Here is a 19206-nt window from a genome sequence, read left to right as displayed (position 1 = left end):
TAAAATTGATTCCTTTATTTGATTTCACATAATTACAAACATACAGTAAAACAAGCAGATTTACTGCAAATGCCACACCCGAGAAAACCAAATGCCATCAGCATTGCCCTTTCTGGGTCCTCACCCTGAAAGTCACTTTGTCACGCATGCCATCAAATGAGAAATGAACATTTTATCCAACTACAGCTTTTCACTTGAAAACATCAAGACAGAAAAGGTATATCAAAATGAAAAAAAAATTATAAGTGCTTAGGGAGAGTAATTGAATTATCATTTAAGATAATCTGAAACATTTCAGAGTGGCATTTTGGTTTGAGGTTATAGTTCTGTCAGAATAATTGATGAATGAATAAATGATTATTCATCCCAGGATATAATCCTGAATGCTCAATCCTTTCTTACCCTTAAGTAGACATCCTTGTTGTCTACGGTCAGGTACATGAACTACTACAGCCCATCCCTCTGCCCTCCACCATAAGGAAGAAAAGAAAGCTGATTAGTGAGCAGCTAATATGGATCAGTTGTGTGTTAGTAACTTAAAATTTTTTACTGTGTGTATTTTTCATTAAAAAAGAAACCTAATGAAGTAAAGGTTATAAGTCATTTTTTAAAAAACCTTGATGTTCAAGTGTGTTAAATTACTTCTGCAAAGTCAAATAGCCTGTAAGTCACTAAGCCAGGATTCAAACCCAGCTCTCATATTAAAGACCCACATTTATTTCTCTCTATTCATCTATGCCCTCAAATCCCTCAAACTCTGTGTAATCGGAGAGCAAGAATGGGAGAGTGTGCGTACTTTTGTGCTTTTCCCTTACATTTCTCTTTTCCCAAAAAATTCCCAATATTGAATAAAGTGTCTCTCTGGGAGATGCAATTCTTTCTTTCTTTGGAATTTTCTTCCCCTTCATTGTTTGGCTCCTGGAGTCTCAGCTTGAATGTTTGTCTTCAGGGAGGCCTTCCCTGATCCCCTAGTCTAAATTGGATTCCCCATGATATGCATTCCCATAACACCCTATTCTTTTCTTTTTATCCCCTCTAGTATTTAATTATGCATTTGTTTGTATGCTTACTTGTCTAAGCCTCTTTCCCCAACTACAATACAATAGCCCAGCCATGGTGCAGAGTAACAGTGGCTGACTTCTGTTGAGCATCAGCCCTGGGTCAGGGTCCACTCTTTGCTCTTTTCATTATCTACCTCCCAACAACCTTTGAGATAGGAAAGGTTCCTGTTTGAAAGGTGATTCAACAAAGACACGGGAAGCTAAGTCACTTTCTCCTGTCAAAAAGCCAACAAGTTGCAAATCTAGACGGTCTAAAGCTCTGAGCCCATCTCTTGACCCGAATGAACAGGAATCTGATGCCTAATGACCTGAGAGCAACTGGCTCACCATACTTGGCCCCACAATAACTGAATGGAGTGCTGGAATCAGAGCAGAGCTGTGCAGTAAGTAAGGATAAATGGGGACCGCGTTATAAATGATGAGGAGGGTGGGGCTGGTCGGGAAATGCGGCCTTTATAAACGCTTCCTTTGCCCTATGATTGAGAATCGGGAACTTGTCTCTGCATGGTGAGTCTGTGAATGAAAATGGGATGGTGAACATGCCATCGGTTCTGTCCCCCTTTCCACAAATGTTGAATTATAAACACATTAGGAAACTGTTCCTGTCCTTCCCTCAGTTCACTAAGAACAATCTTGGGCAGTATGAATGTCAGAAGTTTCCTCAAATTCTGCCTTTTGGTCCTAAAGGAATAGTTTCTTTTACACTGAAGACTGTCCTACTGGTTAAACTTAATGGAAAAGGTGAGGAGCCAAACGCTGTCCTCCTTGAAATAAATTTTCATGTATTTGAAGCAAGTTATGTGCACTCAGATTGTTTTCTTTTTTGAACTTAAGAAATCCAAGCCCTTCTTTTAGTCTTTCTTCATAAATCCTATTCTGATTTTATAATTACTTACATATCTTTAATCTGGACTTCATATTTTCAGATATCTGTAATACACAGTCCCCACATTTATTCTGTCTTAATGCCATAGTATCATACTTTCCTAATTATAGAAAAGATGGAGTGGCAAATTTTGCATTTTAAATTGTTATATAATTTAATATTCAAGATGCATTTCCCCAGAAATAATGTATGTTAATTACTATCATTCATAATTAGTATAGGCATGTAATATATTAAATTTCAAAAATTGTTGCTTAATTTGGATATCTGAGGCATAGATAATGTTTGTTTACTAAATGCTGATTTGTAACTGATGGTATTTTGGAGTAAGAATGATTTTTTTGATGTAAAAATGAAGATTTTGATTGATCGCTTTTTAGTGTTGCTGTATTGTTAGAATTCTACATTTGATCATTTTGTAAAATAGTGATTAATGAAAATAGAATTTAATTTTGCTATCTTGGTAAATTTCAAGTTTAATTGACATCTAACTCTTATAAAGACAAACTCTTCTCAGAAAATAATTTCAAAAGTACCATAACTTTTATATGACCTTGAAGTTGAAGCAATCTGTTGCACAACTTTTCAAGAGAAGTCACATAGAGAAAACTTCATATTTTCTTAGATTTATTAGTGTTCCTTGGTGGTCTAAACTGTTGGGTTTTTTTTCAAGATTTCTTTTCAAAGCAGTAATCTTACTTAATTGTTTAATGTTTGTTCTCATATAAGTCAACTTGAGTTCTTCTTTAGAGTACCAATAGGAAATATATAATGGCAAAGAGCAGTGGAACAGGCCTAGGAAACTCAAGTATCCTGGTGTTGTATTTCTATATAATGATGTGAAGATAATGCTTTTAGCTGCATGACCACCATATTAGCCACACATCATAAAAAACAAACTTTATAAAAGCAAGAGGTCAAATTCACTTAATATTTTGTACCCATAGCTGGAGTGAAGCATTAATACTTAATATTGTGATTTTTTTCTTTCCATTGAAAAGACCCTGAATCTTCCATTTTCTGACAGGAGGAAAGATTTTTCAGATAAAAAGGTATAAAGCAGAGGAAAATATCAAGGAAACTTGCTTTATATCCTTGGATTTAATGTCTAAAATAAAATGGTCAGATTTTATGCCACAAAAATATTAGCTTTAAAGATGGTAAATGAAATCATATGAGTCTATTTTATTTCTTTAGCTTTCAATATAAAAATTTAATATTTCTAATAATTTCATTAAAATTTTTACTTTTATTATAAAAGTTAATAATCCTTAATTCTGTTAGACCTTTATTAATAAATTGTGAAAAATTACTTTTATTTATGACAGACTAAGACATTCTAAGAAAGAGATTTCCAAGCTAGCAAACAATAGAACAATACTTCTTGCCCATTAAATGAAATACAGTCTTGTGGTTTGAAAGCATTAAGGTATTTTCTAAATCATCTTCCAAAGGAATTATTTGCTCTTCTAACAAGCTTTGCCGAATATTTATCAATTTAATAATTTTTTAAAAATATTTACATTTTAAGAATGATCCTTAAAAAAAAAAAAAGAATGACCCTGAAAAGGAAATATTTGAGAGAGTAAGGAAAGTAAAAGTTGAAACTCCCCATCATAAACAAATATTTCCTTTATTCCATAGCATCATCTAATCTTTGGGGAGATGTGTATTTTAATGTACATACTTTCACACACTGAATAATTTAAAATTCTTTCTTAGTTCATAACCAGATATTCAAATTTGAATCTAAATTTCAGTGTCTTTTAAAAATTTATTTAAATATCTGTTATGTCAGTCAGTACTGCTCTGAGGTAATTTTCCCAGCTGTTTGCCAATACCAAGAATGCAGATTTTTCTGTCATAAATCTTGGAAGTGCATTTTTACATAGAGTTTGTTTTTAGAGGGGAGAAAATATTGTAACTTGCCATGTGTATTATTAGTAAACACAAATGTTGGGGTTAATTTGTTTCTCCCATTCTTCTTTGTTTACTACAGAAATCACTTTAACTTTAGAGAATACTATAAAGAATATATATATAGTGTTTGTGTATATATATATATATATATATATTTAACTGAAAAAAAAAATAAAATTCCTGCAATAGCAGTAGCTAGGTATATATGTTTCAATGCTAGGATAAAAATTCAGATTACCTCGAGTTTTGCAAATCATTCATTAATAAGCCACTGTTAACACATGCCATCTACATCTTCTGAAGAAATATAGACAGATCTTTATCAAAAGTGTGTGGTAAGCCTGGTGCTAAATATAAATATCAACGTGCCTTTCCATGCCTGCAATTTTCTGAAGTCCAAAAGTTCTTCAGATGGTAGCCGGCAAGATAATACTTCCGCTACACAATTTAAATGCATTCCTCATCTGACTCAAATATAGGGCTACACATTCTCTGCTTCAAAATCATAGTCCCTTCCAAAATCTTAGTGTTTTGTGGATTGATTGAGTTTGAGGATGGCTTTTACCTCATTGTCCATTGTAATAGCTGTATCTTCCATTCAGATTGCACTTTGGAATTTATAAAAATGATTTTTCATTCATTATCTTCTTTGATTATCTGAGCAACTTTATGAGAAGGAGAAGAGATCTTTGCCAAGGAATTTTAATTTGCCTTTCTCTCCCATTAAATAACCAAATAAACTCCTTGAAAGGATTGTTGAGCTCTCTACTCTATTTTTTCACTGTAGACCAGTTTTTTGGTTTTACTTTGTTTTTGGCTGCACCAGGCCACGTGTTGAATCTTAGTTCCTCAAGCAAGGATTAAACCCTTGGTCCCTGCATTGGAAGCAAGAAGTCCTAGCCACTGGACCAGACTAGTTGTTATGTATTGTTTCATCTAAAAATATCATCTTTAATTAATGTTTCACTTAGTATTTTGAACCCCTGTTCAATTTACAAAATGATTTGGGTACTTCTCTTTGAAAGGAACAAGTTTGATAAAACTGTAAAGCAGGGGATAAAAGATAAGAGCACAATACTAGTGGAGAGAAAGAGTGTTATTAACTGAGTCTTGAAGAATAGAAATACTCTACAGTGGTGGTTCTGGGTTTTCCAGAGCTAACTGTGCTCACCTCTTCATACACCACAGTCAGAGACATCAAGTTACCAGTTTAAAATGGGCCATGGTGAGGGTATTTACACCACAGAAATGTACACAAATTCGGGATTTTTTTTTTTCCCAGATAGTCAGTTTATCAGTGCATTGCCCTAAAGCCTAAGTTAACCTTTGTTTTCAAATAACTGATGTATAAGCTTCATTTCATTCTTCTGCCGAGCTTTGTAAACTTAATTAAGACTATTTCAAAACTGCCTCAGTCCGTGAACAGTAGATGCTGATGAGAGAATACAATCTATTTTGTGTTTGTTCCTGTCTTCATTTAGGGAATATTTGGTGAGGTGGTGGAACGTAACAGTTCACATTAGTTCTCCTCCAGCCGGGTAATCTCTCTTTTGCCTCTTGTAGGTGTACATTTGGGCCAAGTTACTCAAATCCTCTACGTCTCTGTGTCTCTATCCATAAAGTAAAGATAATAATAAAATAGTATTAAACTTTAGAGTTTTTATAAAGTTTTAACAAGATAATGCTTACAAATTACTTAGCGTGGTCTCTGGCGCACAGGAAGTGCTCAGTGCATGCTACCATTTACGACAAGGCTTCTGCTGTAAGACACTAGAAATACCAAGATCAGGCCCCTCCCTTTAAGAACCTTACAGTCTAGTGGGGATTTGGTCTAGTTCCTAATTTATATATCTGATATTTTGCTATGTCCCAAAATGTAGCTGCCCAATATTTTACTCATTTTCATTTCAATCTAGAAATGTGTCTTTTTAATTTTTATTTGTTTATTTGAAGTATACTTGATTCACAATATTATGTTAGTTTCATGTATACAGCAAAGTGATTCAGTTATATATTAATGTATGTATTATATATTTGAATATCCTATGTTATACAGGAAATGTGTACTTTTAAAAATCTAAGGCCCAACAAGTATTAAACCTGTAGGTTATAATAGAAGAGTTTAATGTAGTTACAGTCTTTTCTGACTATCATTTTTATTCATTTTGTTTGTTTTTGGTTTTGTTCTGGCCACACCTCTCTGCTTGTGGGATCTTAGTTCTCTACCAGCTATGATCTTGAGGCCCCGGCAGTGAAAGTGCAGAGTTCTAACCATTGGACAGTTAGGGAATTCCCTATTCATTTTTAATTCTGTGAATGTCCTTGTAGTTTTTATCAAAGCTTTTGTTAATTTATTTTCAGGTACCCTAAACATAACATAAGAGCTTTCTCTAAAAGTGTTGCCAACATCTCTATACATTTTCTTCTTCAGGAAAGTGTTTAATGCTAGGATTCTGTTTTTAAAAAGGGTTTATACATTTTGTAGCTTTAGTATTTTGTCATTATTTCAAATAGATGTTCCACACAATTTGGTTTTATTGAAGCATTCTTTTTTTCTTTTAGAGAAGATGTTTTGGAGAACTGAACTCTGGAGTATGACAGATATTATTATTAATAGTACTTGACCCGTGTTGAGCCAAATAGTCCTTAGTATCCAAGCCATTCCCTGATCCTATATTGGATTCCCCGGGCAGCATATATTAAAGGCTCTACAGCAACTAACTGCTGCCTGGATAGCATAAAAGGAACAAGTCAATCCACTCTGTAATGCGCCATCCTGTATCAGATATCGCAGTTCAGATGGAAAGTTGGTTCCATTCACAATTTAAAGTTTAAAATAAACTTATAAAGTTTAAAATAAAGTATAAAATAAATCATGCACACCCAGATGTAAGTTATTGTGATCATAACAGTTTTTACCTATATAACTGAATATGTGTATACTTTCTTCCCCATCGGCATAAGATGTCAAAAGAATATTAGTACATGGAATAAGAAGCAGCTGGAAAGCTGTAAATTCTAGAAAATAACCACTTCTGGTATCTTGCCTCCACGCAGGTCATTACTTAAACCCAGTGTGACGGATTTATTTTGTTTATGCTTGAAAAGAGTGGGGAAGAGAGTCGTTGAAGAGGGTACTGGGACTTTGAGGTAGCTAGTCTCCATCTCGAATATCTTTTATCCCCTCGTTTGTGCTTTTCTCGTCTGTTTTTGCATTTGCTACCATCAGAAGATAAAATGTACAGCCCTAAATGTACATTTGACGTGGCCCAATTGCTACATACCAGAAATTATATACCCCATAAAACACTTCCTAAAAGCTCTGACTTACTGGGGTATCTCCTAGCAGTTCTCCAACTTCATATGAAGCAGGACAGACCTCTTTGTCAGAGTGTGGTCTAGGTGAGCATGGGTCCCGCCAGCATTTGAAAACTGTAAATACTTTTTTAAAGCGCTGCAACAGAGGGTAAATACAATGAAGCATAGCAGAGGCCTTAAGGAGACAAGACAGTGCTGCGAAGTGCATTCATTATCAGGAAACTCACAGGGAGTAAGTTACAGACAGACTTATTTAAAAGAAAAGCCGAATCTGGAAAAATAAAGGCAATTTTAAAGAAAAGGGGAGAGTTAGTGCTGTAAGTGATAGAGCCTCAGTATATTGTGGTTTCATGCTCAGAGAACAGTGAAAGTAAGAAAAGCCAGAAGAGTGAGTAATAAAATGGCACAAGATATTTTATAAAAAGGTCCACTTCCAAAATAAAATTTGTACAACAGGAAGACTACCAAATCATTCCAAGTATAACTTAGACTTCTTCGATAGAGTTGACCATGAACTCCTTCCTAGAAAGAGGATGAGTGGTACAGAGCCACGGTCCCCAGCCTTCTGGGCGCCAGGGACTGGTGTCCTGGAGACAGTTTTTCCATGGGCAGGGTGGGCGGATGCTTTCTGGATAATTCAAGTTCATTACATTTATTGTGCACTTTATTTCTATTTTTATTACATCAGCTCCACCTCAGATCATCAGGCATTAGATCCCAGAGCTAAAGAAATGAAATTCTCAGGTTTTTTCTGGAATGTTTTCTGACGCCAAATGACAGAGTTTTTTTGGTTTTGGGGGAGCGGTTTTCTCACATCAGCCAATTCTCCAGCACTCAATGGGTGTTCAACAGTTCAGTTCATTTCTGACAGTAACTATCCAGAGTGCACCCAGACCCCACAGATTAAGGGTTCAATCCTATAAGGCTGCCTCCCCTACAGACACCAGCTATAAATGGGCCCCCACACTACCCACATTTCTGCCCAGCTGACTACATATTTGGGGGTTCCCATGAGTTCTCGTGTAGTCCATGAGCTGACTACATATTTGGGGGTTCCCTCCCCAGGCTCAGTAACTCAGAGAGCAATGACAGAGCTCAGGAAATTGCTTTACTTACTATTACAGGCTTGTTGGACTTCCCCCGTGGCTCAGATGGGAAAGAATCTGCCTGCAGTGTGGGAGGCCTGAGTTTGATCCCTGGGTTGGGAAGATCCCCTGGAGAAGGAAATGGCTACCCACTCTAGTATTCTAGCCTGGAGAATTCCATGAACAGAAGAGCCTGGCAGGCTGTAAGACCCCCAGAGTTGAAAACAGTCAGACATGACTGAGTGACTAATACTTTAACTTTTCACCACAGGTTTGTTATAAAAGCTGTAACTCAGGAGCAGTTAGTTACAAGGGAGCGTAGGACAAGGTATAGAAGTTAGGGGGACATAGAGCTCCCATGCCTTCTCCAGGGGCGCCACCCTCCAGTACTTCAATGTGTTGACCCACCTGGGAGCTCTCCAGACTCCACCACTTAAGGGTTTATGGAGGCTTCATTGATTGATGAAATCATGACCATTGGTGATTGAACTCAACCTCCAGTCCCTCTCCTCTCCCGGGAGGTTGGCGGGTGGGGCTGAAAGTTCTAATCCCCCAGTTACACCTTTTGGCTCCTCTGGCTACCAGTCTCCATCCTGAAGCTATCTATTGTTGTGATTGTTGTTTAGTTGTTCCGTTGTGTCTGATTCTTTGCAACCCCGTGGACTGTAGCCTGCCCAGCTCCTCTGTCCATGAGATTTCCCAGGCAAGAATACTGGAATGGGTTGCCATTTCCTTCTCCAGGGGATTTTCCTGACTCAGGGATCGAACCCACATCTCCTGCATTACAGGTGGATTCTTTACTCCGGAGCCACCAGGGAAGCCCTGAACCTATGGGGGCTGGGGGAAATACCAAGTCACTTTGTTAGCACAAACTCAGGTAAGACTAATGAAGAACAAAAGACGCTCCTATCACTCAGGAAATTCCAATGGTTTTAAGAGCTGTGCCAAGAAACAAGACCAAAAAATCAAGTATATTTTTCATTGTATTATACAACAGCCCACGTCATGCTGTGCTGTAGCATCATGCAGCCCCTCCCATAAACCCTCTGGGTTCTTCAGGAGATTGGCTCCTCTTCTGAGACCAAATTAGACTTTGGGAACTATTGAAAAGCAATGCTTTTCATCTTTTCCAGCAGTTGTGGAGAAATGAATACAGTGCTTTTCCAAACTTACCAACAAGCCAAAATAAAGTTTTAGTGAGATTGAGGTCCTCTAGTGTTTGGAAATGGTTTGGCTCCATTGATTGTACCTTCTTTGCATCCTGTGATTAACACAGGAGTTCTGCTCTTGACTGAGTTCATCTGTGCCCACATAGAGATGGTCTCCACTTTCTCCTCCTCCATTCTGAAAAGTGCTCTCATCTCACTTTGAAGGGTGTTGGTTGTTCCTGTGATACTGACAGCTCAGAGAGAGTGCTTGCTGTGAAAGTGCTCTCCTTAGGTCGTTGCGGTTGTTTTTGTTCAGTCCCTAAGTCACGTCTTAACTTTTGCGAACCTGTGAACTGCAGCATGTCAGGCTTCCCTGTCTCTTGCTGTCTCCCGGAGATGGCCCAAGTTCATGTCCATTGAATTGGTATGCTATCTAGCCATCTCATCCTCTGTCATCCCTTTGTCCTCCTGCCTTCAATCTTTCCCTGCATCAGGGTGTTTCCCAATGAGTTGGGTCTTCACATCAGGTGGCTAAAGTATTGGAGTTTCAGTTTCAGCATCAGTCCTTCCAATGAGTATTCAGGGTTGATTTCCTTGATGATCCACTGGTTTGATCTCCTTGTTGTCCAAGGGTCTCTCAAGAGTCTTCTCCAGCACCAGCAATCTCCTTAGATATCTCCTTATGAATGTATTGGTGAGCTTCATTAGTCCTCTCTTTCAGGGCACGGCCAAGATGGCTCAAGTCATCAGTGCTTAGGATCCTTTTTAAAAAACAGATTAAAATAGCCACGTAGCAGGCAGAAAATGCCCTTCCCCAACAGATGTTAGTGAGTGAAAGTCACTCAGTTATGTCTGACTCTTTGCCACCCCATGGACTATAGCCCGCCAGGTTCCTCTGTCCATGGAATCCTCCAGGCAAGAATACTGGAGTGGGTATTCCCTTCTCCAGGAGATCTTCCCAAACCATGGATCAAACCTGGGGCTCCTGCGTTGCAGGCCATTTCTTTATCATCTGAGCCACCAGGAAAGCTCCCCCCAAAGATTTCCTCATCCTAATTGGCAAAGGGGAATTGAGGTTGCAATGGAATTAAGATTATACTGAATTATCTGGGTGGGTTCAGTGTCATCACAAATTCTTAAAAGTAGAGAGGACAGCAGAGAAGGTCAGAGTGGTGAGATACGAGAATTCAACCCTGCTATTATTGACTTTGAAGATGGAAGGAAGGCAGCATCATCCAAGGAATGCCAGGGGGCTTGAAGTTGAAACAGGAAATGACTTATCCTCTAAGAGCTTCTAGAAAGGACCATGGTTCTGAAAACACAATTCTTTAGCCCGATGAGACCTGTGTTGGATTCTAACTTACTAATTTTAAGATAATACATTTGTATTGTTTTGAGCCACTAAGTTTATGATGGCTTTTTACAGCAGTAATAGAAACCTGGTATTGTATTTGAATGAACAGTTCTCAAATAAACCTGTTTGTCATTTCTGAATAGCAAAAGGTTCCAATCTAAGAAGCACAGGCTTGCACGGGGAGGGGCTCACACTGGTCTCCAAGCTCTCTTGTTCCTTTCCTGATAATGTGCCATTAAAACATAGACATTAATGACAATTAATAAAGGAAATGTGTGACTTGCCTTTTAATAAAAGTTTATATTTTAGAATTTTAAGTGCCACCAGTCTGTTCTTATGTTAATTCCTAGAAACTCCTTCATTACTAAGAGAACAAAAGTTTTACCAGAGGTCTTCATTCATATGTGTTTTTCTGGGTAACAGATGTCAGATAAATTTAGAAGATGGTTTTACTATTTGCAGACACTCTGCCTAATCTTCATGTAATTTATCTGTCATAAAACCAAGGTTTTTTCTTTTTTTTTTTTACCATGTTTTAGAGTGGAGAAACCTCAGTGAAGATATGCTAATTAAACTTCGTGTCAGAAGTTACCCAGAATAGCTATTTACTCTCTTTAATGCTTGGTTTGGGGCCATGCATATTTCTAATAGTGTAGCATTAACTGCCCTGCATCTCAAATTAGCATCATAAAGAATTTATAGGGGAAATTACAACTGAAAACTTTGTTACCTGCTTCCTTGGATAAGCACCTGGAAGACAGGAATTGGTTCTTGTTGATTATCTTACCCCTGGTGCCAAGTATAATGCCTAACACGCAGTAGATATTCACTAAATATTCGCTGGGTGAGTGTTAAACGCGCTTTTGTCTGACGAGACAGTGACAGGGAGTGCCGTATTACTTTACATTTCCTTGGTTTCTCTGTACCGTAGGGCTGTTCTATGGATCACTGACCTTGCCGAAGGGTCACTAAGCAAACTATGCAAAAGTGAGAAGTGACGCTTCCAACTCAGTGCAGCCCAGCCCTGTTTCCTAAAATACACAAGTCAATTGCCAAATAGAAAATATTAAGGCCAGTTTTAAAGTAGGCAGAAATCAGAAAAAAATTAACTTTCGCCACATTGAAATATGAAAACATTGGAATGTTTTCTTTAAAATATCATCATGAAAGGCCATGCCCAACAATTTCTATTAAAAAAGTAAAACATACTTCCTGTTAGAATCATCTCATGATTCCCTGTCTTTTTCAACAGCTGCTTCATTTTCTTCAAAGAAGAATATTTGTAGTCATTTGGTTAGAACTTTGATGTGTTCACCAGGGAAGAGTTTATCTCAAAACTGTAGGACTAGATCTCATCTTGTACTTACATGAAAGTCACCAATACCCTTTGCTTATGGGCTTTGTCTCTTTTCTGCTGACCTGTGAAATTGTTCCTGAGAGCTGGACGATGATTATAATGGTAGTTAACTACTTACCAAAAGTTCCTAAGGAGGGTTTTATGATGCACCCTGAAACATGGGTTGATCTCAGGGCTTTGAAGTGTATAGGGACATTATTTTCAAATCATGCAAGTACCTGATTTTGAGGGGCCCTTGGTGCTTGGTGAGAGGCTGTCCAGAAGTTGATGTGGTATTGAGAGGCCTGGGCACAGGGAAGAAAGGGGCTCATGGGAGCCTAGAATGATATTCTGTTGAAGCTTCAGTTAGTGAACTTGGAGGGAAAAAAACAGCATTATCCAAATAGAGGAAACTCTTAAGTGTTGTTGTAAACTAATTTTTGCCCGTTTGGTTCAGGCAGTGACACACACACAGAGCATTTGGTATTAGTAATAAAGTACAAAGTATAATGTGAATATTTGGACACATTACTCTTTCTCACATCACTCAGGGTAAACATTTGGGACATCAGGTTAACAGTTTCACAAGTATGATGTTAGAAGTCAGTGTCATTTGGAAAGGTGTGGCTCCCTGCACCGCGGAGCTTCCGTTTGCCATCTAGGACTGTGTTTGTCTCCCTTTTAAGGCAACTTTGTTGAACTAATTAATCACTAGAGGTTCATTCCCTCCAGATGCTCAGCAGAAACAGTGCAATAATTTGATATTTCTGGGAGGAGTGCTTGGTTTTCATTCCATAAAACTACACATAATGAAGGGAAAGAAAGGGAAAGAGTAAAAAGACGGGAACATTAACATAAGGGCTTTTTGATGAGCCTGCGAGAGCTGGGCCATTTTTTCGATCCTGGCGCCAGGGGCCAACACTCGGGCTCTCAGGCGGCAGTGTGCTGATGAAGACTGGTGGAAGCAACCACAGAAGGTCTGGAAGCCTCAAAAATCTGGTGGTGGTTCTGGCATTATAGCCTCTGACCCTGGCCCAAAGTTAAAACTTCAGTGTCCAATCGACATACTTCTCCATTCTTATGATTTGTAACATGCTTTAAATGGACAGCATACCTCTGCAGGCTAATTCAAGCTAAATGTGAGCCTACCAATACTTTAAAATCCTAACAGGAGTCAAATAGCCTTCCTTCCCAATCTCGGAATTGTGTTATATGATATAATTTTAAAAGCTAGTTTTGAGAGACACCCTAGGATGTGTACATAGTATATTAATTTTTTTCATCACTATGATTATGAAAGTGAGTATTTCCCTGAAATGATTGAGTCATTAGTCCTGTTTCTAAACCACCCAGAACACTACTTTGCACCTGGAAATTGACTTTAGAAAAGTGAAATCATGTGTAATTATTGTGTGTGTGTGCTAAGTTGCTTCAGTCTTGTCTGACTCTGTGCAACCCTATGGACTGTAGCCCACCAGGCTCTTCTGCCCATAGCAGTCTCCAGGCAAGAATACTGGAATGGGTTGCCATGCCCTCGTCCAGGGATCTTCCCGACCCAGGGATCAAACCTGCGTCTCTTATGTTTCCTGCATTGGGGGAGAGTTCTTCACCACTAGCACCACCTAAACAAATGTAAATCCTATAACCTGAAAAATTCAGGACATTTCTGAAATGACTTTCTTGATTTATTTACTTGTCATTCAGATGTCTCATTCTTTCTCCATGTTTGGCCCTTTAATAAAAGTCAGTGGTGCCCCCCAACTCCAAATTCATTCGTGAGATACATCCATCTCTAAGGTAAACAACTGTCTTCTATCACTTGTGGATTTATTTAAATCTCTTTTTCCTTCTGTATCTCTACAGTGCATGAATTCTACACCTAATTCCCAAAAAGCAACCAGCACAGTTTTAAACCATGTTGCTAGCCAGTTCAAATTGTCTTTCAGATGATTTGATTAAAGACTACAAAAGAACTACTTTCAACAAAACCTTCTTCTAGTGGAACACAAACATTTGTGAAGTGGGCAGCAGTACTTAACCTGCATTCACAGCTTTAGAGGGGGATGTGTCTGGAAGAGGAATTAATTACAAAATAAATCCCACCCCTTCTTCAGCCATCAGGGAGGTTTAGATGTGCAGTGGTTTTTCTATAACCAAATACTAGTTACACATCCCTGTTTTCAATGTCTCATAAGAAAGGCAAGAGCTATCTGTTTAATTAAGATGTAAGAAGAAAGATGAGTCAATATGAAAATCATCATAGTGAGATAATCCAAAAAACAGGCTCATTCATAAAGTCATAAAGACTTACCCTTCAGTGAGATAGTTCTCGTTGTTAAAATTAAAATTAATCATATTGTAATATGCAGATGAAGAGGCTGGCTTTTGGGACATTTGAATAATAACTTGGTAGTTCTGGGATATTTGCACCCACTTTATTACTTACACACACTTAAAGTTTGGACTTTTCGGCTTTGGATGGCATACATATGAAAGCAGTTTTTCTCTAATCCAGGAAATAAACAATGTTTATTAAAAGTAAACTTTTATGCCTAGAACTTGAAATTCACAAATCCATGTAGCATACAAACAGTATCAGACATTTCTAGTAACACAAGCTATTCTGGGGAACAAAGGCAGAATGATGGAGTATAACCCAGTGAAGAAATTGCAGTATTAGAGACTGGTTTTGCTTCTCTGACACGTCTAAGGAGTAACTTACAGCTTTTCACCCTAAGAGATGTGCTGTTTAATGAAATAGCAGGGATAAGGTGATGTCCTAAGGGCAGGTTCAGTCACATTTTTCGCCATTGTACATAACTCCGCAGACTACAGACGAATTGCTCACTGGCTTACCAGGATGTGAACTTGAAGTATCTGATCTCGATAATTTTAGATACTTTGATTTCATTATAGAAATTCCTAGACTACTTGTGGGATAAAACAAATGCTAAGACCATATTGAGTTTCATCAAGCTGAATTAGCAGAAAATAAAGATAAAATGCCTTTCTATTTAAGCACACGATGATGTTTTAATTGTTACAGCATTTGGCATGCCTAATGTATACAATTCTTGACATACATATAATAACAAAAGAAAGTTGTTTGGGATTTTTCTTTTATTTCCTAGTGTCCCCTTTCCTCTCTAGGATTTTTCCCACCCCCACCCCAGCTCTGGCTTTTAGCTCTCCTCTCATTTCTCCATCTTTCTATAAAGAAAAAACTCAAGGCAGCGAAAGGATCTATGTAAAAATAGCTCATTTCTAGGCCAAGGCTGCTTATTACCTAGCTATGACGAACAGACCACCATGGTTGTGACAACTGATGTCGATGCCTCCAGGGTAAAACAAAGGTTTACATATTACACAAGCAATTTAACTGTTTTCTAAATAGATTGCCAAGACAGTGGGAGTTGGCAGCCCGCACTGTGTTTTAGGTTTGGGAGACTTGGATTAGAAGTGACTGCTGATTATGAACCTTTTTATTTGTCTTCTGTGAACTACAAGCAACCTAGTAACCCAGCAAAGAATTCTTCACAGCACTTAAACTTGTCTTCCTAGCTTCCCCAGATTACATACACAAATCACTCGACAAAAGTGGTGTGAGGGTCTTGTGCGTAGATAACCACGCAAGACAACTGTCTTGTTTCTAGCCCTTAAAGAGTTCTGCAAAGTGAAATATTTTATCATCTTTTTGTGTGTGCAGTAGGCAAGGAAGGAAAGAAAAGAGTTTGGACAAAGATTATCCAGGAAGAAGAAAGGGACTCTTTTGGGGCTTCCAGTTTAAACACAATAAAGAACATAATTAACTTCACAATTCTTTGTGTTTTTCATTTGACTGCAGGGAGGAGATGAAAGAGGACTGCTAAGCCTTGCATTCCATCCCAATTACAAGAAAAATGGAAAGCTATACGTGTCTTATACCACCAACCAAGAACGGTGGGCTATGGGGCCTCATGATCATATTCTTAGAGTTGTGGAATACACAGTATCCAGGTATCATTAAAAGATGGTTGATATTATTTTTCTCACTGTGTCTTTGTAGTTTTTTGTTTAGAAGTTACAAATAATTTACCATCAGGTGGCAATAGTTAAACCTCAGTCTCCATCTGGCTGAACATCCCGATTGTGTCTTTAAGGAAAATTGCGGAAAATGGTAGTTTTGGCATTTTCTACAATTCTCTTTCCTCTTAAATGCCACTTGGGAAACCTAGAAACTAACGTAATTTTTCTGTAATTTTTATTAGCTTCACCTTCAGTATGTTTGCTTATTTACATGCCACGTGTGTGCTTCCCTATTTGTATCCTATTTACTTTCTGTGGGTTCACCTGACAAATTTCACAGTCATGATTTGTTTCGTCCCCACCACTAGGAAAAACCCCCATCAAGTTGATCTACGAACAGCCAGAGTATTTCTTGAAGTCGCCGAACTCCACAGAAAGCACCTAGGGGGACAGCTGCTCTTCGGTCCTGACGGCTTTCTGTACATCATCCTCGGTGACGGGATGATCACACTGGATGATATGGAAGAAATGGATGGATTAAGGTAAAAAACAAAACGGAGAAACAGGTGCCCCTTGATGCTAAAGTGCTTTAAGTGAATTAAAAACTGAATTAGATCACTTTGGTTAAATTCTTTAACTGTTATTATCAGTATCTGCATTTGTAACATGAAGAGGAATTCAATAAATCTGCTGATGCAGTATTTCTGGAAGTCGCTCTTCTCAGATGTCCTCACACCAGTTCCTCCCATGGGGGTTGTGCAGCAGCCACCTTCCACACTGCCTAATGGACTGATGTCATTCAGTGGAACTTCTCAGGGGATGTTAAACACGTGGATTGGAAAAAAACATTTCAGAGGATGTACCCCACCGATGCCACAGCCTTCCGTCACCGTCGAGCTGTGTGTGTCTCAGTGCTGGTCCGAAACAAAACAGTCTCTGGTTTCATTTCCCACAACGTGGAATTTGGAATGTTAATAGTTTTTTGTCAAATGAGGGGAGGTGGTTTTTATTTATTTATTTTTTTTAGCCATAGAGCAACCTCCCTGCCTTTAGTGTAGGTGAAATATGTAACAAGAACAGAAAGCCCTTACGCGGTCCTCTGATCCCTCAGCGACTTCACAGGTTCCGTGCTCCGGCTGGACGTGGATACTGACATGTGCCACGCGCCGTACTCCATACCTAGGAGCAACCCGCACTTCAACAGCACCAACCAGCCCCCAGAAGTGTTTGCCCATGGCCTCCATGATCCAGGCAGGTGAGAATACAAGCCTCTTCTCTCTCCTGCCTTACCGCAGAGCAGGGATTCACAAAGTGGGGAAAAGGGAGTTTCCAGGCAGGGAACAGAGTCTCAGCCAACACTATGCTGCTAAAATCACACTGGTTCGTTGTCACCCAGGATTTTGTTCTCTTTCTTCTATTCATGTGTGAAGCACATTGAGAAGACAGATTAGATAAGACAAAGGACAAATTCACAGAGAAAAATCACCTTAACATTTTGGAGGGTTCTTATTAGATAAACACTGGTGGGCTAGGATCATGATTAAGACTTCAAACTGAACACTTCAGACAAATAATAAACCTTTGTCTCTGCTGTTGTTCAGTCGCTAAGTTGTATCTGACTCTTTGCAACCCCATAGACGGTAGCATGCCAGACTCCCCTGTCCTTCAGTATCTCCCAGAGTTTGCTCACATTCAAGTCAGTGATGCTATCTGACCATCTCACCCTCTGCTGTCCTTGTGTGCATGCTGAGTTGTTCAGTCGTGTTCAACTCTTTGCAACCCCATGGACTGCAGCCCGCCAGGCTCCTCTGTCCATGGGATTCTCCCTGCAAGAGTACTGGAGTGGGTTGCCATGCCCTCCTCCAGGGGATCTTCGCAACCCAGGGATTGAACCCAGGTCTTACACACTTCTAAATGTTAATTTCCTCATACAGTAAATAAGGATGGTAATATCCACCTTGTAAGAATGCTGTACTGATTAAATATAAATCTTGTAAGTGAAGCACTAGAGTGTCTGACACACCTGATAGATTTTAAAGAAATTATGCTTCTTATTATCGTAGCTTCACTTAATATAAGATGACTTGGTGGCATTTGGAAGGAGTTGAGCTAAATGTTAACTTTTTTACTTGAAAAAAATTATAAATGTTAAAGGAATTCAGATTGATTGTTTGCTACACACACACACACACACACACACACACACAGAGGTCACTCAGTTGTGTCCGACTCTTTGCAACCCCATGGATTGTAGCCCACCAGGCTCCTCCGTCCATGGGATTTTCCAGGCATGAAAACTACAGTGAATCATAAAGAAATGACCACTAACTAGAGGGACTTCCCTGTCACTCCAGTGGTTAGGACTCCATACTTCCACTGCGGGGGATGTGGGTTCAATCCCTGCTTGGGGAACTAGGGTCCCATATGCCACTCGGTGCCAGCCAAAAAAAAATAAGTATGTAGAATGAGAAATTTGGGATACACTTGAAAAATGCAAGGAAGTGTGATACTGTATAGCATTTCTTTGATGAAGGCTTCATTCAGTCTGTGATCTGTGACTCATACTAAGGGATATCTGGCCACATTTATTCATTTACTTATTAAGTTATTATTGCTATTTAATGTTTATTGAGTGTTCATTATGTGCAAGGTGAGTATTTCTCGAACTTTTTCTTTTTATAATCCCTCCTGCCCTTCATCTCCCCTCCATCAAAGTGCAAGTCTACAGTTCATTTCCTTTTTGGCATCTCAGCAGATCTTAAAATCTGGGCGACAGGGAATACTTAAGGTGGGTTCAGGATGTGGAGGAAACTGTCACATTCCATTCCTGGAGCTCAGAATGCACAGATACCACCACAAAGCAGCACTTTGAAGTCAGAGCAGCCTGAGTCACCACAATCCCACCGGACCCTTCACGCACCCCTCCCAGGGAGTCCCGACCCTCAGTGTGAAAACACAGGGCGGAGTGCCTTACAGACCTTACATGTGGCAGAGTGCCTGTGCTGTGGAGGCTTACATCCTCCGGCGGTAGAAGGCCGAACAATCTGCCTCCCTCCAAAAGTATTTCAAGCAGAGGAGGATTTAATAAAGCAG

General features: G+C 39.0%; 1 protein-coding gene across 1 annotated transcript in view; it reads left to right on the top strand.

Moving 5' to 3' along the window:
- The window catches only part of HHIP (hedgehog interacting protein), a 115417-nt gene that overhangs the window by 51003 nt on the left and 45208 nt on the right, over positions 1–19206 (top strand). The window contains exons 5-7 of the mRNA XM_070769056.1: positions 15953–16104; positions 16482–16655; positions 17225–17368. Coding sequence (XP_070625157.1) covers positions 15953–16104; positions 16482–16655; positions 17225–17368 — 470 coding nt within the window. The remainder of the gene's footprint in view (positions 1–15952; positions 16105–16481; positions 16656–17224; positions 17369–19206) is intronic.

This window comes from Bos indicus, chromosome 17, assembly GCF_029378745.1.
Source record: "Bos indicus isolate NIAB-ARS_2022 breed Sahiwal x Tharparkar chromosome 17, NIAB-ARS_B.indTharparkar_mat_pri_1.0, whole genome shotgun sequence".
NCBI lineage: Eukaryota > Metazoa > Chordata > Mammalia > Artiodactyla > Bovidae > Bos > Bos indicus.
The sequence above is the reverse complement of the archived record's forward strand: the minus strand, read 5'-3'. Positions and strand labels throughout refer to the sequence as shown.